Genomic DNA, 16,969 nt, shown 5'->3' with positions numbered 1-16,969 from the left:
GAGAATCCAGGACCCCCAGAAAGGGTCGCGCTCGCCAAGCGGGTCGCGCCATTGACTCCAATGGCGGAGAAAAGAACAGCGCGAGAAAACGGCTAAGGCCGAAAGCATAACATGTGTAAGCCCATATCTCCGGTTATGGGAAGACCAGAGGGCTGGGATTTGGGTCACATGTAGTCACTGTTCCGGCATGACTGCATGGCCATTTCCAGCCCTCTCCGACCAACCAGACGGAGTGTGGGCAACTGTAAAGATTGGTGATTTTCCCCATAGACTTCAATGGCGGCGTTACTCCATTGAAAGGCTATGGTGGAGAAGCCCTATAGACTTCAATGGCGGAGTTTCCCCTTTGAAAGACTATAGCGGCGGAACCCATTGACTTCAACGGCGGAGTTGCTCCATTGGAAGCCTATAGCGGCGGAGCCCGTTGATTTCAATGGGAACAGAGTGAAAAGCAGAGATTCATTTTCAAAGCGGAGAATCCTGTATTGAAGTAATAAGAGTTTTAAACTGTATTTGTGTATCTCCGGTCTGGAAGGTCGCAGCGAGCTGAAACTTGGCCAACATGGAGAGTCACCTCCGGCATGAGGGACTGGCCCGTTTCAACCCGCTCGGCCCAACAGAACGGATTATTTTAATATGTCTTAATATTAAAAACTGTATTGAATTTCAAAGCGGGGATAAAAGCCCGCGAAGATTCCTGCAATCTGTGGAATGTAAAAACTCAGGGGGTCGACCTATTGTCTACAACAGACCCCCTGATAAAAGGCTCAGCCACCCTAGCTGTATACATTAGGGCGGAGAAATGCAGGGCTTGAGTGGTCTGCAAGTGCTATAACTCATACCTACAAACAAAGAATTTCCTGACCAGATCCCCATCTGGTAGATAGGCCGGCGCCCTGACTTGTGTGGGGCTAAAGAAATGAGACCCCCAGGGTCCCCAGTACACATGTGCCAACTAGCTGGGGGGCATGGGTTATTAATGTTCCCACGTTAGAGATTGGGTGCAGGTAATTTTTCTCCAATAGCCTGCACTCAATGATATAGGACTGGAATTATATATAAAGTGGTGTCAGCCCTATATCCTCTGTCTTCATTTTACCAACTGATTGATGCCTGATTGCTGTTGAATTGCTAATCGTGTTTCCTGATTACTTCTTCATTCCAATCCCCTAAGTAAGTGTTATTTTCTTGTCTGTTATTTGTACTATCTGCTGTGTTCACCTAAGGAATAAATTCACTTTATTATATCTAAGATGTGTTCAGTTCACCCGTTATTTGGTGTATTATTATACCGTCACAAGTTACAGTGACGTCACAGCCCCCCCCCCCCCCCCGCGACACGCCCCCGGACGGTGCGCGGTCTAAGGCCAGGGAAAGCACCCGCTTTCCCTCAGCGCGCCTCCGCCCGGCTGGATCCACTATGGACTTACTCATCAGGAGATTGCACAATGGATATAGGGGGCTGTGACTTCATTTTTTAGAGTATTTAATTTGGGTGTCATGTATTAACTAAAACCAATTAAGGGTATGTTCTGATGACAATTTCAGTGTCCTTCTTTCACACCTAGTTTTTATGTTTCCATCACTGCGGACTATTTGGATCCTTACCCCATTTTTAAGAGCTTTAGTTATGTGAGTGAGGTGCATCCATTTAGTGGTCCACATTACTCTCGTCCCTCCATCTCTTTGTGAACAGTTGGTCCATATCAGACAATTATCTGCACAATGCAGCATATTAAGACTTACCATTACCTGTTTTGTATTAGTCTGATAAGTACTGTGTCTGTCCTCACTGATTTTTGTGCCGTTTTCTGTTTTCTCCATATCCCGGGCCTGATCGCTGGGAGATTGCCATGACAACACACACGCTTTGGGGGGTCGCCTCACTACCGCATTTACTTCACACTCCGCTGCATGCACAGACGCCCTGGCTCCTGATGTCAGACACCAGCTTCCCTGCACTCCGTGGGACTCAGCGTCCCAGCGTTTGGATCCTGTCCCGTGATGTCAGTTGTTTAAAGGGCTTTAAAAGGACGGCACACGGCAGGACAGACAGACGGTCATCATTCGAGACCGATTTCGGCAATTCGCATTAGCACGTAGTGGTTCCTGCTTCACGTAACGTTACCCACATTAGGGATTATTCTGCTTTGAGGACTCTAGTGTCTGAGCTTTTGGGCTCTTTTGTGAATACTTTGCATGTTCCCTGTAGTGGGGCTGTACTAATTATACCTGTGTTCATTGTTAGCAAGGGAGGTCTTATTTGAGGATATAAAGGGAAGTACCACAGACCCTCCTGGTCTGTGAGAACGGGCCAGAAGAAGGGACTCACTGCCCGAAACGTTGCCCTCTTTTTTTAATTGGCTTTGTGTTCTGTCCCTTCCCCTCACCCTCCCTCCCGTCATCCCTTGTTCTTACTTGTATAGTTCCCTATTTGCTTTTTTGTTGTCCGTTAGACGTGCTTTGTGTCATTAATAGGACACATTTCTATCCATTTCGATTATGTACATACAGTAGCGACATCTTTTATTGAACTAAATGCCGGCGGCATGCCGGGATCTACCCCAGCTGCCGCCAGTAATAACCGCGCGCCGCCGCGTTTCCCCCACGCACCCCCCCCTCCACTTCGCGCGCAATTTACTCCCCTTCCCGACCCCGGCTCCTGCTCTGCCCCTCTGCTTCCCCGCACCCCTTAATTTGATCTCCAGGGGTGTCGGGGAAGCCTGGGGAAGCCGGGGAAGATGGGGAAGCCGGGCGCGCATGTGACTGTGACGTCACAGTGCGCCGCCACGCGCCGCGGCTACCCGCTTCCCAGACGCATGCAGCCGGCGGCTTTTGCTCGAATAAAAGCTGCCGCTGCTGTACACTGTGCCTACACACTGTCTATTTGCAATTTACTGATTGTATGAACTTTTTTTTACTGTAGTAAAATGTCCCTTTTTGGGGGGCATATCCATTTGACATTGATTCGTTATTTACACTTGAGTGCTGGGAACCCAGTTGGGTTTTGTGTGGATAATACCAACAGGCTATTCCTGTGTCACTCACCATCCATACCTATTGTTTGTGTAGCCCTTTTTCTGAACCCCTACCTAAGGGACTACTGGTAGCTGTATAACACCTGCGGCTCCAGGAGATCTGAGCCTCCGCTAGCTGGGAGCCTGGGGTAACACTTACATACTTACACAGCGCAGCGCCTCCACCTGCGATGGCTCCTGCTGAAGGGGGAGTGGTTCCTCGCAGGACACTTAATAAACACATACACAGTAGGAATAATAACTAACACTTTACTAACACACATATAAAACATAACATCATAACCTGTGCCCCTCGCACGAGAAGACACCAACCGTGACGTCCCGCCGGATGCTTTCCCAACACCCGGTGAATCCCCACCCAGTGTCCAAAGAACCCCTTAGAATGTCCCGTACTCCTACAGAGAGTCAATGGTGACTGCGCAGTCACTAATTACGCTAAGGGCCCGGTGGTGCACTTATATATTTGATACCTGCCGAGCACTCCGATGCTCGGGTCAGCAGTCTTCGCAAAGGCTCAGTCGGCGATGACTCCTTCAACCGAACTCCTGCACGTGCGGACCGCTAGGGCGGTCCCACTCTGGAACACAGTCTCTGTGGACCCCAACGTGGGTCCAACCGCTTCACGGGAACAGCAATCGCCTTACGGAAACAGCAACCGCCGCTATTTCCCTATCTATCTAAGGGGCACTAATGTGACAGGAACCCTAACCTAGGGCCTGTCCCTGTAGTACCGCAACCTGTGGTGGCTTGGGTAACTCCTATGGGCCTGCCGGGGTAACGACCTGTCCCACTCCCCTACTACCCAAGTCCCAAACTGTAACCTACTAACGGCACCTGCCGCAACAGCGCCCTGCACCTGGAACCCGCAGCAATAACACGCTACATACACTGTCTCTGCAATCTCCCGGCACATGAAGCAACACACGCAACCACAACATTCAGCATCCGCTGCACACCCTGTGCCTATTTGTCAGTGCTCACAGCACTACCCGCCGTGGCACTGCCAGACCTGCACTCTCACACGCCTATGGGTGACCTCCCTATCTCAGGCCGTCCCTTATCACTTACCCCCTACCCTAACAGGGATTTGGGGCCTGCCTGGGACTTGGGGAAACCTTACCTGGTGCAGGAGCCACTCGCTCCCTGCACCCTTCCTTCCCCTTCCTCCTCCTCAGCCTGACTGCCTGTCGCAAAGCCCGCGAAAAGTATCTATTCTCCCGGGCTGAGAATCCTTCAGCCCTATTGGCTCCTACCAGGCACCTGGTGCCTGTCTCCCTATGCCTCCTGGGAGTTGTAAGGGCTGCCGGGACGCTTTGCCTCTGTCTGCGCATGCGCGATCCCGCGCACGCTTGCGTAGTGTGTCATGGCGGCCCCCCCGCTAGCCGGGTGCGCCGCCGGAGCTCCAGGGAGGCCGAGCGCTCCCTGCACTGGCCCCCACCCTCGCGAAGTGCCGGCGGGTCCGTCGCTGCCTCCGGTGGCACCTGCGACCACTCGACACTCGCGGAGGGGGGTCAGTGAGTCAAAAATAACCCCAGGGCTACATTTGTAAAGGAGAGGCCTTTGATGACTTACCATAAGCAAGACAGATTTTCTGTGATTGTAAGGAGGCATTTTTCTGATGCGCCGGGTTCTGCACCAAGCAGAGAAATTCCGTGCCCCATGAATTAGGCTGCAGTGAGAGTTGGATTGTGCTGCCATTTGCATAGGGCTGGTACCCAAGATCAGGGTCTCTGTGCTTCCAGCTGAAGGAGAGCATTGATTGGGTTTTTGAGACAGAACAATGAAGAGTAAAATTGCACCAGTCGGTAGTGTACCCTTCCAATTTCATCTCTATGTCTGGGGTTGGAACAGGCTCTGCGTTTAGAAATAAAGACTTAATTTCAGTACATGGGCACTTATAGGTAAAACTCATTAATACAGTTATCCCCAAGTTAGTAGCCGTGTAAAAAATGTACACAACAAAATACAGAATCTCAACAATTCTGTTGTGCATATTTAGGAGCTACTTTCTATCATTAACACCTGATAATGGTATTTAGTTCCCAATATATTGCCAAAAGCAGCTGCCTTTCAATAGGTGTCATATCAAGTTTGATTAGAACATTTTTAATTAATGCATTCAAAAGATTTAGAGAGATTTGGCATTTGATACGATTACATTAAAATGGATTCCTTTTATATGACGGCAATGTGTGCCTAATCGGCAATAAAGAGGTTAGAGATGACTGGATCATGGTTCTCACCAAATTAGTAAACTTAAGCTGTGAGTACTGTACCTTACCTTTGTAAACCCCCTTCAATGGGGTTACCAGGTTACTCTGAGGGGTTCAGAGCGGGGTAGTGTGTGCTGGACCCCTCCCTGTGTTACCATGGAGATGCTGATGTCAGAAGGGATATATAAGATAGGGTGAAGGGACTCGAGAAGTCAGGTTCCCGGAGGACAAGAGGAGAGGATCTTCAGGGAGAGTAGATAGGGATGTTCATAAAGTAATAGCACAGACCAGGCTCCCCTGCTTTATTAGGGACAGTGCTCCTTTAAGTTAGGATCCCAGAAGAAGGTTAATGGAGTCCTGAAATTCTAAGAGATATGAAAACTGCAGGAAAGAGGGCTCCCAGGAGTAACCGCAGATCTGCATTCATATTTCTCATCACTCTGTATAGAAGTGGCAGTTCCCAAACAGGCCAAAGGTATTGGGTCACTTGAGAAGGACCAGCCAGGACTCCTGTATGGGCCTAGTGAAACCAGGATAATACTGTAGCAACCCCGAAGCAACAAAGAGGGGCCGTGTCTCACATCTAGATAGAGCAACAAAGTCAACATACCTCCATTCAAGTGTTAAGAGTTGGCACTAATTTAAGTGCCTGCTACCTCACACAGTGTCCCCCCCCCCCCCCTGCTCCCTCACACAGAGTCCACCCCTGCCATGCTCCCCATCCCCCTCTGCTCCCCACACAGAGCCCTGCCTGCTCCCCACACAGAGCCTCCCGGAGGTCTGCCACTGAGCAGAGCCGAGTTGCAAAGTGCTTCATCAGAACCCTGACCCTGCATTCTGCCTGCCCCAAATAAAACTAACACAATGTTGCAGTTTTTTTTTTTTAATGCTTCTTAATCATTAAATATGTTGTCATTAACTATTAAAAAAGCTTCTTCTTCGAATGTTGTTATTAGTTCTTATTAGGAATTGATGCTATTTAAAAAAAAGACTAATTGGTGGGCTGAAGGCAGGGGCAGGGCCAGGGGGCGAGTAGCATTTTTTTATAATTTGTCAAGCCCTGCCCATTATGAGACATTCTTGCTACCTCACAGCCCAGCCTCCTGAAGCCAGCACCCTGAGTAAAGGTAATACATGCTGAGTAGCCAACAACCATTGCACAACAATGTAAACACCTTAGGAGCCGGGAAAGGAGGGTTACACCTTTAAAAAAGGACAAACTGCAAGGGGCCTGGAGAGGGTGGGGGAAGAGGGAGGGGGGTGGTGGGGTGGGAAGAGGGGGGGGGGGTGGGGGTGGGAAGAGGGGGGGGGTGGGAAGAGGGGTGGGGGTGGGAAGAGGGGGGGTGGGAAGAGGGGGGGTGGGGGTGGGAAGGAGGGGGATGGGGGTGGGAAGAGGGGGGGTGGGAAGGAGGGGGGTGGGGGTGGGAAGAGGGGGGGTGGGAAGAGGGGGGGTGAGCTGTTGTACGTTGAGCATGTTGTGATTTGTGCATTAAGCTGATGGCGTGAGGGCAGGAGTGGTGACAGGGGGAGTGTGCTTTTTGTGATGTTCCACGGCGACCGGAGTGTGAGAGGGGGTTGGGAGTGTGAGAGACTGTGTGTTGTGTCCCGCGGCGGCCTGTGTGTCGTGTCCCGCGGCGGCCTGTGTGTCGGTGTCCCGCGGCGGCCTGTGTGTCGTGTCCCACGGCGGCCTGTGTGTTGGTGTCCCGCGGCGGCCTGTGTGTCGTGTCCCGCGGCGGCCTGTGTGTCGGTGTCCCGCGGCGGCCTGTGTGTCGTGTCCCACGGCGGCCTGTGTGTTGGTGTCCCGCGGCGGCCTGTGTGTCGTGTCCCACGGCGGCCTGTGTGTTGGTGTCCCGCGGCGGCCTGTGTGTCGGTGTCCCGCGGCGGCCTGTGTGTCGGTGTCCCGCGGCGGCCTGTGTGTCGTGTCCCGCGGCGGCCTGTGTGTCGTGTCCCGCGGCGGCCTGTGTGTTGTGGCCGCTCCCCCGCTGTGTCCCGTGCGGCCGGGGTGTGAGTTTGGAGGCAATGCGGGAAGGAGGGGCAGAGGTGCTGGGAGGGGAGGCACAGGGGTTGGAGGCAGCGGGAGGCACAGGGGTGGGAGGCACAGGGGTGGGAGGCACAGGGGAGGCGGCGGTTTAGTAACTTACCTGGGCGGGGGGAGGTGGTGTGTGTGTGTGTGTCCCCTTTAACCCGTCACTCCGCCTCAGGCCAATGAGAGGTGTGCGGGGGCGGGCGTGCCAAGGGAGCCATCTCATTGGCCTGAGGCGGAGTGACAGGCCAAAGGTCCAATGCGATTGCCGCTAGGGACACAGGGAGGGACACAGGGAGACACATACATACAGACAGACAGGCAACGACACATAGGACACTTTGAGAAATATATAGTAGATGTACTTAATTTTGAATTGCCAAGTCCATGTGCATATTGGCTGGAAGTAACCATCAATTATCTCATGCTCTGGTACTTTACAGCACCTTTTAAATTCTAGCACCTATTTTCAATTGTACATTTTCGAGCTCATTCATTAACGTGTCACCATTGTCTGCCATTTAGTAATTGGCCCAAATGACAGTATAGATTGACACAATTAACCGTTTAGTTTGAGACACTTGATCCCACATTGAACGATGAACGATAACCGCAATACACAACACTGACCTTTCACAGCCACAAAATGACCACATACTGTAAGTTTTGGGGGCCCTGAACACTCATCTTATCGGATAATAGCATGAACACTGTAAAATACTGTAGCTGTGAATTCATGTTAGAGACTAAGAATATGTGTATTAGATGGAAATATCTGCACTGGTAAGCTGGTTATGACAACTTGAGTTGCCACCTTTTCTGCAATTCGGACCTAAACATACATTCAGACTGACATGTCTACTCATTCAGCAAGAGTGCCCTGATTGATACGATATTTCAACTTGCAATCTTTACAAATTGGTATTGGATGACTGTAAAATACTTTTTGTCTCCCTCTCCGCTGTCTCCCTCTCCGCTGTCTGTGCCATCTAGAAATCTTTTGAATTAGTACCTTTGTGAATACGTACCATACACCAGGTGTAAGCAAACTTTTAATGCCGAGCCCCCCCCTTTTCATCCATGAAATTTCTCGCCCCCCCCCCTGCCTAATGTAATCAAAATCACATGGAAAAAAAAAACCTTTATCAAAAGGGTATACAATGTAAATACAAATATGTCTAAATACTTACATATTTCAACAGCTTGCGCTCTCTGAGAGCAATGACATCACCAACTCTCCAAGCATGAGCATAATTTTACAACAAAAAAGGGGCAGTGGATATTCAGAGTTGAGTGCAAATAGCCGCACGGCTATTCGCACTCAGTAGAAAATAAAATGCAAAAAAAATAAACATCCCAGCCAGGAATCGAACCCTGGTCCACTATGCTAATGGCCTGGAGCATAACCACTGAGCTATAAGACCTTCTGATGTTTTTGTAGTGAATAAAGGCATAGAAACCTACTGACATTACAGTGTTCATAGTAGCTCGGCTATTCGCACTCAGTTAAGTTGAGTGCAAATAGCCGCACGGCTATTCGCACTCAGTAGAAAATAAAATGGAAAAAAAAAAAGACAGAACACTCCCCTTTTGACATTCTATATCCCCTGTATCTGTAATCAGCGCGGCTTTAGGCTGAGTCCCCAGTCAGCACTGTGACACGCGCCCGGCGGGAGGGCGGCGCATGCACAGCGCTAGACCGTGATCTGCAGTCTGAAGGGAGAGAGAAAGTTTGTGACGGGAGGGGGTGTGGCGGTAGGTTTGCGGGGGCGTGGCCATGACGTCCCGCGGCTGGTTCGCCCTCATTGGCTGAACCGCCGGCAGGGGCGTGGCCACGCCTCCGTCACAAATGCCAATCTCAAACTCCTCTGCCTGCCTGAAAACCTGTCGTGCACCGCTGGTGAAAGGTGCCAACAAGGTAGGGACTGGGACCGGAGGAACTGGGTGGGCGGGGCTTGATCGCACAGGCGTGCGCTGTAATAGTTAGTGGGACCACAGCCTTAGGAGCCGCTTCCGCATGCGTGCGGAGGTGTGTGGAAATGCAGGCGACAGGCAAGTTTAAATATACGCGCTGAGGGGAGAGGAGGAGCGGTCACGTGACAGCAAACATCCAATGGGGATGAGGGACTAGCCCCGCCTCCCGCCCCACCTCCGCCACACCTTTGCCCCGCCCTCAAAGCGCGCTCACTGCCTCACCTGTCAGGCCACAAAAAACACCAGCTTCTGCAGGCGAGGCAGAGCAGGAGCGCGGCCCGAGGCACCATGCCCGAGTCCTTAGGCCTCGGGCATGGTCATCGCTTAGGCGCTGACCCGTGCTGAGGCGCGCTGCTGCTCGGCACTGAGCCCCTGCAGCCGCAATGAGAGCGGCTTTAGCAGGGGCTAGCGCACGCATCTGCATGCCTGCGGAAGCGTGTCTTAAGAAATCTTTCGTTTCTTAGCTTGCCGTAGCGCAGGGCCGGTCACGTGAGCGGTTTGCCCAATGAGACCGAACCAGCTCCGTGACGTCACTGGCCCGCCCCCAGACACGCCCACGGACGGCGCACGCTCTAAGGCCAGGGAAAGCACCGCTTTCCCTCAGCCTCAGCGCGCCTCCGTACGGCTTCAGTCTCTATGGACTAATCCTTAGGCTGCGGCCTGAGAGGGAGCGTGGCATGCTGGCACACAAGCGCTGCGCCCTGCTCGGCCGTGCAATTTGTGGCTAGGTGCACGCTCATCTGGGGGCGCGGCCACAACGGCACTGAGCTGGTTTGCCCTCATTAGGTGAACCGCTTACGTGACGCGCTTGGAGGCGGCAAATTCAATTTTGCTTGCTCTGCAAGCGTCTCAAGTGACCGCTCATGTGACCGGCCCTGCGCTACGGCAAGCTAAGAAACTAAAGATTTCTTAAGACACGCTTCCGCAGGCATGCGGAAGCGTGCGCGAGCCTCTGCTAAAGCCGCTCTCATTGCGGCTGCAGGGGCTCAGTGCCGAGCAGCAGCGCGCCTCAGCACGGGTCAGCGCCTAAGCGATGACCATGCCAGAGGCCTAAGGACTCGGGCATAGTGTGCACCGCTATCCAACGTCTCCTACAATCCAAACATGAACATACTAACAGGCTGAGGTGTAACTTATTGTGCAAGAATTCTATTGGTATCAGTTAGAATCTTTCTAGGTGTTTTATTGCACTAACATCAAAACAACGGGCTATGTAGGAGTTTTAGGCAAGACTGCAAACAGTCTATTCCTCATTTTTCTCCCCCACCAATGACTACCATAAGATTTTGCATCTTATTGTGAGTACGTACCATAAACAGTAAGATTGAAAAAAAGTTCCTTTGTGTTTTGGTTTGAAAGAATAATTGATGCCCGAAAGACTCCGGTATCATTCAACCTCAGTTCCGCGATCCTTAGTCCTGTTCCATTGTTATATACTTCCGAGCGATTGCTGAACTCACTGTTGGTGATTTTATATTGTAGACTTCTGAATTCTCCAACTTTAAATTTTATTCCATTGTTATGAAAAAACCAGGTGACTTCTTCTACAGGACTTTGCAGATGCAGATAATGAGACAAATAGATGGATTGTTTGACAAGGCCATTCACCTTAATAAAGACATCTTGGCTTTCTACAAAGGATAGGAATCAGAAACAGATCATTATTACCACTTACAAAACATGCTGCACATCTTAGTTGTCTCAGTAAACAAAGAACCCCCAATGCAGATCCAATATATCACATTATTTAGTTAAAACATATAGAAATTATTTTCTCGTATATATGGGTCAGATGTCATAATGGTGTGTCAGATAATGCCACTTTAAGCCAGGCAAAAATGGGGCACAGACATGTGAGCTGGGTGACCTAATTATGGGAATTCCTGATACCCTTCATCTAATGGCAGCAGCAAATATAGCATAACAGTTGAGGTTGAATAAAGACGTCCATCCAATTAATTTTTTTGCGAAAGGTAGATGCACATATTTTATTTATATTAATATTCATCTTCAATATTGTGAACATTTCTCAGGTTCGAGGTTTCACAAAAGGCAAATTTATATCTGAAAATCTCACTTTTTGGCTTATTCCCATAACAGTAAAAATCGCTTGTGGCAGTCAAGCTAAATGAGTATAATAGTATGTATTATCTACTTGTGAATAGCGTTTCATCTTCTCTTTATGCTGCGCCCTACAAATTTTGCTTTGATAATCGCAATAAAAAGGTTAAAACCAAAAGGATGTTTAATAGGGGAATTCCAGGAAGGCTGCTGACAAGTTATGCATTTAGTAATGGGATAATAATAATAATAGCATGTTCTTGTATAGCGCTGCTAGTTTTACGTAGCGCTTTACAGAGACATTTTGCAGACACAGGGCCCTGCCCCGTGGAGCTTACAATCTATGTTTTTTGGTGCCTGAGGCACCAGATAAAGTGACTTGCCCAAGGTCACAAGGAGCCGACACCGGTAATTGAATCAGGCTCCCCTGCTTCACTAATCAGTGTCTTTACTCACCGAGCCGCTCCTTCTCCTCTAGGATCGCATGGATTCTTTAGATTATAGTTATTTCGAGAGAGCATTCTTCTCTAAAAGTGTCACAGATGTCAGTCTCCCAAGGATTGAAATCTGTAAGATTTTGTGGTTCAGAACTGGATAATTGAATTTTAATAAAAATCTAAAAATTTTAATCAGCAAGACTATTTATTAAACCATAAGTTTTGCTATGCAAAATCAGACTTCAATTTAATCTTGTAAAAATTGTGAGTTTTCATTGTATTCATTAAGAATTATCTAATCTAATTTACATGCACTTTCACATCAAATGCGTGCTATTTGACTTGATCTGTGAATCACTTCCTAGAAGCAGGTGAGAATGCAGAAAGGGAGAATTATATAAGCAAAAAATATGCAACAGGTGTATCCAGCTTGTATGTCGTGACCGGCATCCGTGTCAGTATCCGTGGAGGAGCGCGAAGATCTCGCGATACTGAGGTGTAACCACATGACACGGAAGTGCTGTGAGTGCGTACAGCCACCGGTTCGCGAGACATTAACGAGTGTGAGATGCTCTATTAATATTCTCAACTGCTTTTTAAGAGCTCATGAAATGTGAGTCTTTTACTTATCATGGTATTCTAATATTTTTTTTTATTATTAAACGGAGTTACACTATATTTGTGTCCCCACCTTCATTTACACGCGCATAACTAACTCATGAGACGGAGGACGCTCGTTTGTAAACTAACCGGAGGATCCTGTGGGAGATTGGTGTGGAGTGTACTCCTCAGACTTTCAGGATGTTAGATTTTAATTATTTTACCAAGTTTCAGATCCCTGGGTAGATAAAAGGCATACATTTTCAAATAACTGAGTGTATATTTTACCATTGGTGGGTTGTCAATAGTCAGGACATACTACCCTATGTTTCTTCCTTTTTCTCCCCTTGCGCCTAGGTCATCCTTGCGGTATCAACCTCTTACAGCTATTATGGAGCTGTAGACCTAAATGGCAGCAGGCTGAATAGGGACAGTTAGATTGTAAGGGTTATAACCTTCTGTTATTAGGCTGTGTTGTATGATTATTTTTTTCTGAATTTTAACATTATAGGGTTGCGCTGTGTGTTTCTCTTTGTTCAAAAATATGCAACTGTTTTAATTACTTTATTCTCACGCCCAAGTTAAATAAGTGGACAGATAACAGTAATATACTTTCTGGCCTATCGTCACGTACGGCATACCTGTGAGCACGTGACCTGCATACAGGACAAGGGTTAATAGACAGCTCTCTAGCTTGCCCACGCTTCACAAAGGTCCCTCAAAGGAACAATATCCCCTCAATCCGTCCCCTTATACCATCTGTCACGAACAGTCTAGCCCCGCCGTGCGCAAACTGGGGGGCATGCAAGACTTTATTGGGGGGGGGGGGGGGGCGCGTGGTTACAGAGGCCCCGCGTTAAGAGCGCAAGGCCTCTGTAAAATTGACATACCGACTTCTTGTCCACGCGTGTCTCCATGCCAATGCTTCGTCAAATGACGCCCGTTACCATGGAGATATGACGTCAAATGACCCCGCAGCGTCATTTGACGCTCCATTGCACAATTCCTCAGCACTGGAGAAGTTTTAGCAATACATTTTCACAAACTGGAAAGTGTTGTAGTTTTCCCAGCAGGAGACTGAGGCTAAACTGCAAACTAGAACAATAGGCAGTTACCTGAATAATATAAGGTTACATTGACTGACGGAAACTGAAAGGTAGCCAATTAGATGAACACAGGGAAATAGAATCTTTTCGATCACGTGACCCCACAGCGTCATCTGACTTGTATTACCATGACGCTCGGCATCACGCGTTGTCATGGCGACGTGACCAGAAGCCGGCTGAATCACGGTATGTTGAGGTTGCAGAGGCCTCCACGGTCCCCCGGCATTTAATTTAAATGTCTTGGGGAAAGAGCATGGGGCCTCTGCAACCGCCCGTGCCTCCCCAGTTTGCACACCCCTGACCTAGCATACTGTGCTTCCACTGCAGCAAGTGACTCTGGGAAATGACATGCAAATGAGCACACACACACACACACACACACACACACACACACACACACACACACACACACACACACACACACACACACACACACACACACACACACACACACACACACACACACACACACACACACACGAGTTCCTCTTGGCAAAATCCAAAATTAAGAAAAAAAGAAGAGGAGAAGGGGTCTATTTACTGAAGTCCATTGATAGAAATACTGGTGAAAAACCAATGCAAATAACTGCACAAGATCTAGAAAATAATAATAATAATAATAATAATAATAATAGCATGTTCTTGTATAGCGCTGCTAATTGTATGCAGCGCTTTACAGAGACATTTTGCAGGCACAGTCCCTGCCCCATGGAGCTTACAATCTGTTTTTGGTGCCTGAGGCACAGGGAGATAAAGTGACTTGCCCAGGGTCACAAGGAGCCGACACCGGGAATTGAACCAGGCTCCCCTGCAGCAATCTCAGTGTCAGTCAGTGTCCAAAGCAATTTCGTTGAAAGCAGCTGGAGTTTTTTTCTTTGATAAGTTTTTTTTTCCCCACAGTTTTGCAGCAGGTCAGCTTTACAAAAATAATCCCCACAGTACCTGATTAAAGCACTTCAGAGATACTATGGGGAAGATCCTCAGAAGGTTGCTAATTTTTGTTAACGTTCCGTTATCTCAATTTATTGTATCCATAATGTATATCCCCAAAGGTGCTCAGCGAAACGATGTCCTGGCATCTTCCTTAAAAATAACGGAATAATATATTTTAACAGACTTTAGGCTTACTGATATGCAAATCATATGGTAATGAGCAGGTTACATTACAACGGGGATGCTCAGACCTCCGTTCCTGTTAGCGCATGATAATAACGCTACGATATTTAGCACCTTCCTAACGCCGCCCTTACTCAGGTAACTGTTAGGGCTATCTAACAAGCTCTAGGGCTCCCAAACACTGCAACTGAGGAGCAAAAATGTGTCCGAATCGTAATTCCTCTCACCAGAGCGTGCAATCAGTTCATTCGGAGCTCAAAGCATTAAATTATTAAATGTTTTAATATATATAAAAAATACAGTGCTTAGATTACAAAAAAGGTATTACAAAAAACATACAGTTACAATACAAGGCAGAGCAGCTTCTTAAAATAAAATGATAAACATAAAAGAAAACCTATACTTTAACAAATGACAGATTTTCCCCGGAGAGGTCACTGGTAAGAGACAATGAAATATCCTGTGTCTGGTTTCAAATACACCGCTGTGGACATCTCATTTTCAAAATCTTTATAAATAACAGGCAGCTAAACTAGAGATATATGAATCCCATAAGCTGCAAAGGGAGACAGAGAAATATTAAATCTTGTTCCATGACAATATACAAATATATTCGGGGACAGTACAAGGGGCTTTCAAATGAACTATTCATCCCAAGGGCAGTACAAATGACTCGGGGCCATCCCTTAAGGTTGGAGGAAAGGAGATTTCACCAGCAACAAAGGAAAGGGTTCTTTACAGTAAGGGCAGTTACAATGTGGAATTCATTACCCATGGAGACTGTGATGGCAGATACAATAAATTTGTTAAAAAAGAAGGTTGGACATCTTTTTAGAAAGGAAAGGTATACAGGGATATATCAAATAAGTATACATGGGAAGAATGCTGATCCTGGGATTAATCTGATTGCCAATTCTTGGAGTCAGGAAGGAATTTATTTTTCCCTTTATGAGATATCATTGGATGATATAACACTGGGGGTTTTTGTTTGCCTTCCTCTGGATCAATAAGTAAGTATAGATATAGGATAAAGTATCTGTTGTCTAAATTTAGCATAGGTTGAACTTGATGGACGTACGTCTTTTTTCAACCTCATCTACTATGTAACTATGTAACTACATAATATATTTCATGAAATTATCATGACCGTGAATTGCAGGTTTTTTTTAACCTTAACCCGATCTGTAATATTGATACTCGCCATCAATTTGTGAAATGTGTCCATTATAATTAATCTCCGGATAAGACCATTGTTTTACGCAGCAAAACTCAGGCAAAAACACACCAGATTTAGCATCTCCCCCCCACCCCATCCCTTTGTTCCCTCTGAATTTTACCACTTGTGTCTTGATACAGAGAGGGTTATTTATCAAAGTATACCGTCTGCAAAAACACTGCAACAGATTTATTAAACTAAATATTCTTATTAATTTCAATGGGAATGCTTTTCCTTAATACTGCAAGTCTGGTGCAGTTTTTTCTTTCCACCAATATTGCAGCCAGGATCTGCTTATTTTTAATAAACAAAAATAGATCTGCAGCAGTTGAAAGCCTTACATTACCTCTGTGCACAATAAAAATACATTTTACAGCTGCACTATAAAATTATAAATCTATATGTTTTTCCACGCATAAATCAGGGAGAAAATCGGTCTCCAAAAATATATAGTAAACATTTCTCAATAAAATACAAACTAATATTTACGAAAGCTCCAAAATGCAGGAAAAGCAGCATTATAAAAACATGCTGTAACCCATCTCAACTCCAGTCCTTAAGCCCCCCCCCCCCCCCCAAACAGGTCAGGTTTTCAGGATATCCCTGCTTCAACACAGGTGGCTCAGACTAAGCAATGTGCTGAAGGTGGGATATCTTTAAAACCTGACCTGTTGGAGGGGTCTTGAGGACTGGAGTTGAGGACCCCTGCTGTAACCAATATCCCCCAAGTGTCTCACTGCAAAACAGCATTCAAAGAGATTCAGCAGAAGTCACAGACCCTTCGTGTGTACAGTTTCCTAAAAACTTTGCCTTGACCTCAATAGAAATGTTTAGTACTAAGACCCATAGAAGTAACACATTGTGTAATGCTGAGAATGCTTAACCCTTTGTTTTACTGACCTGACACAGGGAAAGTGTAAAGAAAAAGAAGTTGCAGGACTTGCAGCATGTTGCTTCTGATACAAATCGACCGTTGTTACTTCATGAGAGGGGAACGAGAGGGGAACAAAGGGGGGTGGGGCCCAGGGCTTCCAATTGGAAATGTCAGTTTTACTAGTCCCAATTGTAAATGTCCTGGTCAAATTTCTCTGCCCAACGTACAACAGGAGCATTACTGCTTTAATTTGGGGGACAAAAGACACCTCTGTGTGTTTTCCTTCTTTCTGCAGTTAATAAACCTGTTAA

At 47.4% G+C, this 16,969-nt stretch overlaps 1 protein-coding gene across 4 annotated transcripts in view; it reads right to left on the bottom strand.

The window, feature by feature from the left end:
• Nucleotides 1-16,969, bottom strand: part of LOC142498957 (SLAM family member 5-like) — a 31,506-nt gene extending 14,537 nt beyond the window's left edge. For 2 of the 4 annotated variants that reach the window (XM_075607642.1, XM_075607643.1), the window contains exons 1-3: nt 16,685-16,967; nt 10,559-10,879; nt 4,611-4,892 (exon numbers count right to left, since the gene is read on the bottom strand). In XM_075607642.1, coding sequence (XP_075463757.1) covers nt 4,611-4,892; nt 10,559-10,879; nt 16,685-16,733 — 652 coding nt within the window. In that variant the 5' untranslated portion in view covers nt 16,734-16,967. Of the gene's footprint in view, nt 1-4,610; nt 4,893-10,558; nt 10,880-16,684 lie in introns of all 4 variants that reach the window. The other 2 variants (XM_075607644.1, XM_075607645.1) reach the window with 2 other exon arrangements.

Source organism: Ascaphus truei, chromosome 7, assembly GCF_040206685.1.
Source record: "Ascaphus truei isolate aAscTru1 chromosome 7, aAscTru1.hap1, whole genome shotgun sequence".
Lineage (NCBI taxonomy): Eukaryota > Metazoa > Chordata > Amphibia > Anura > Ascaphidae > Ascaphus > Ascaphus truei.
This window is presented reverse-complemented; position numbering and strand designations above follow the sequence as displayed.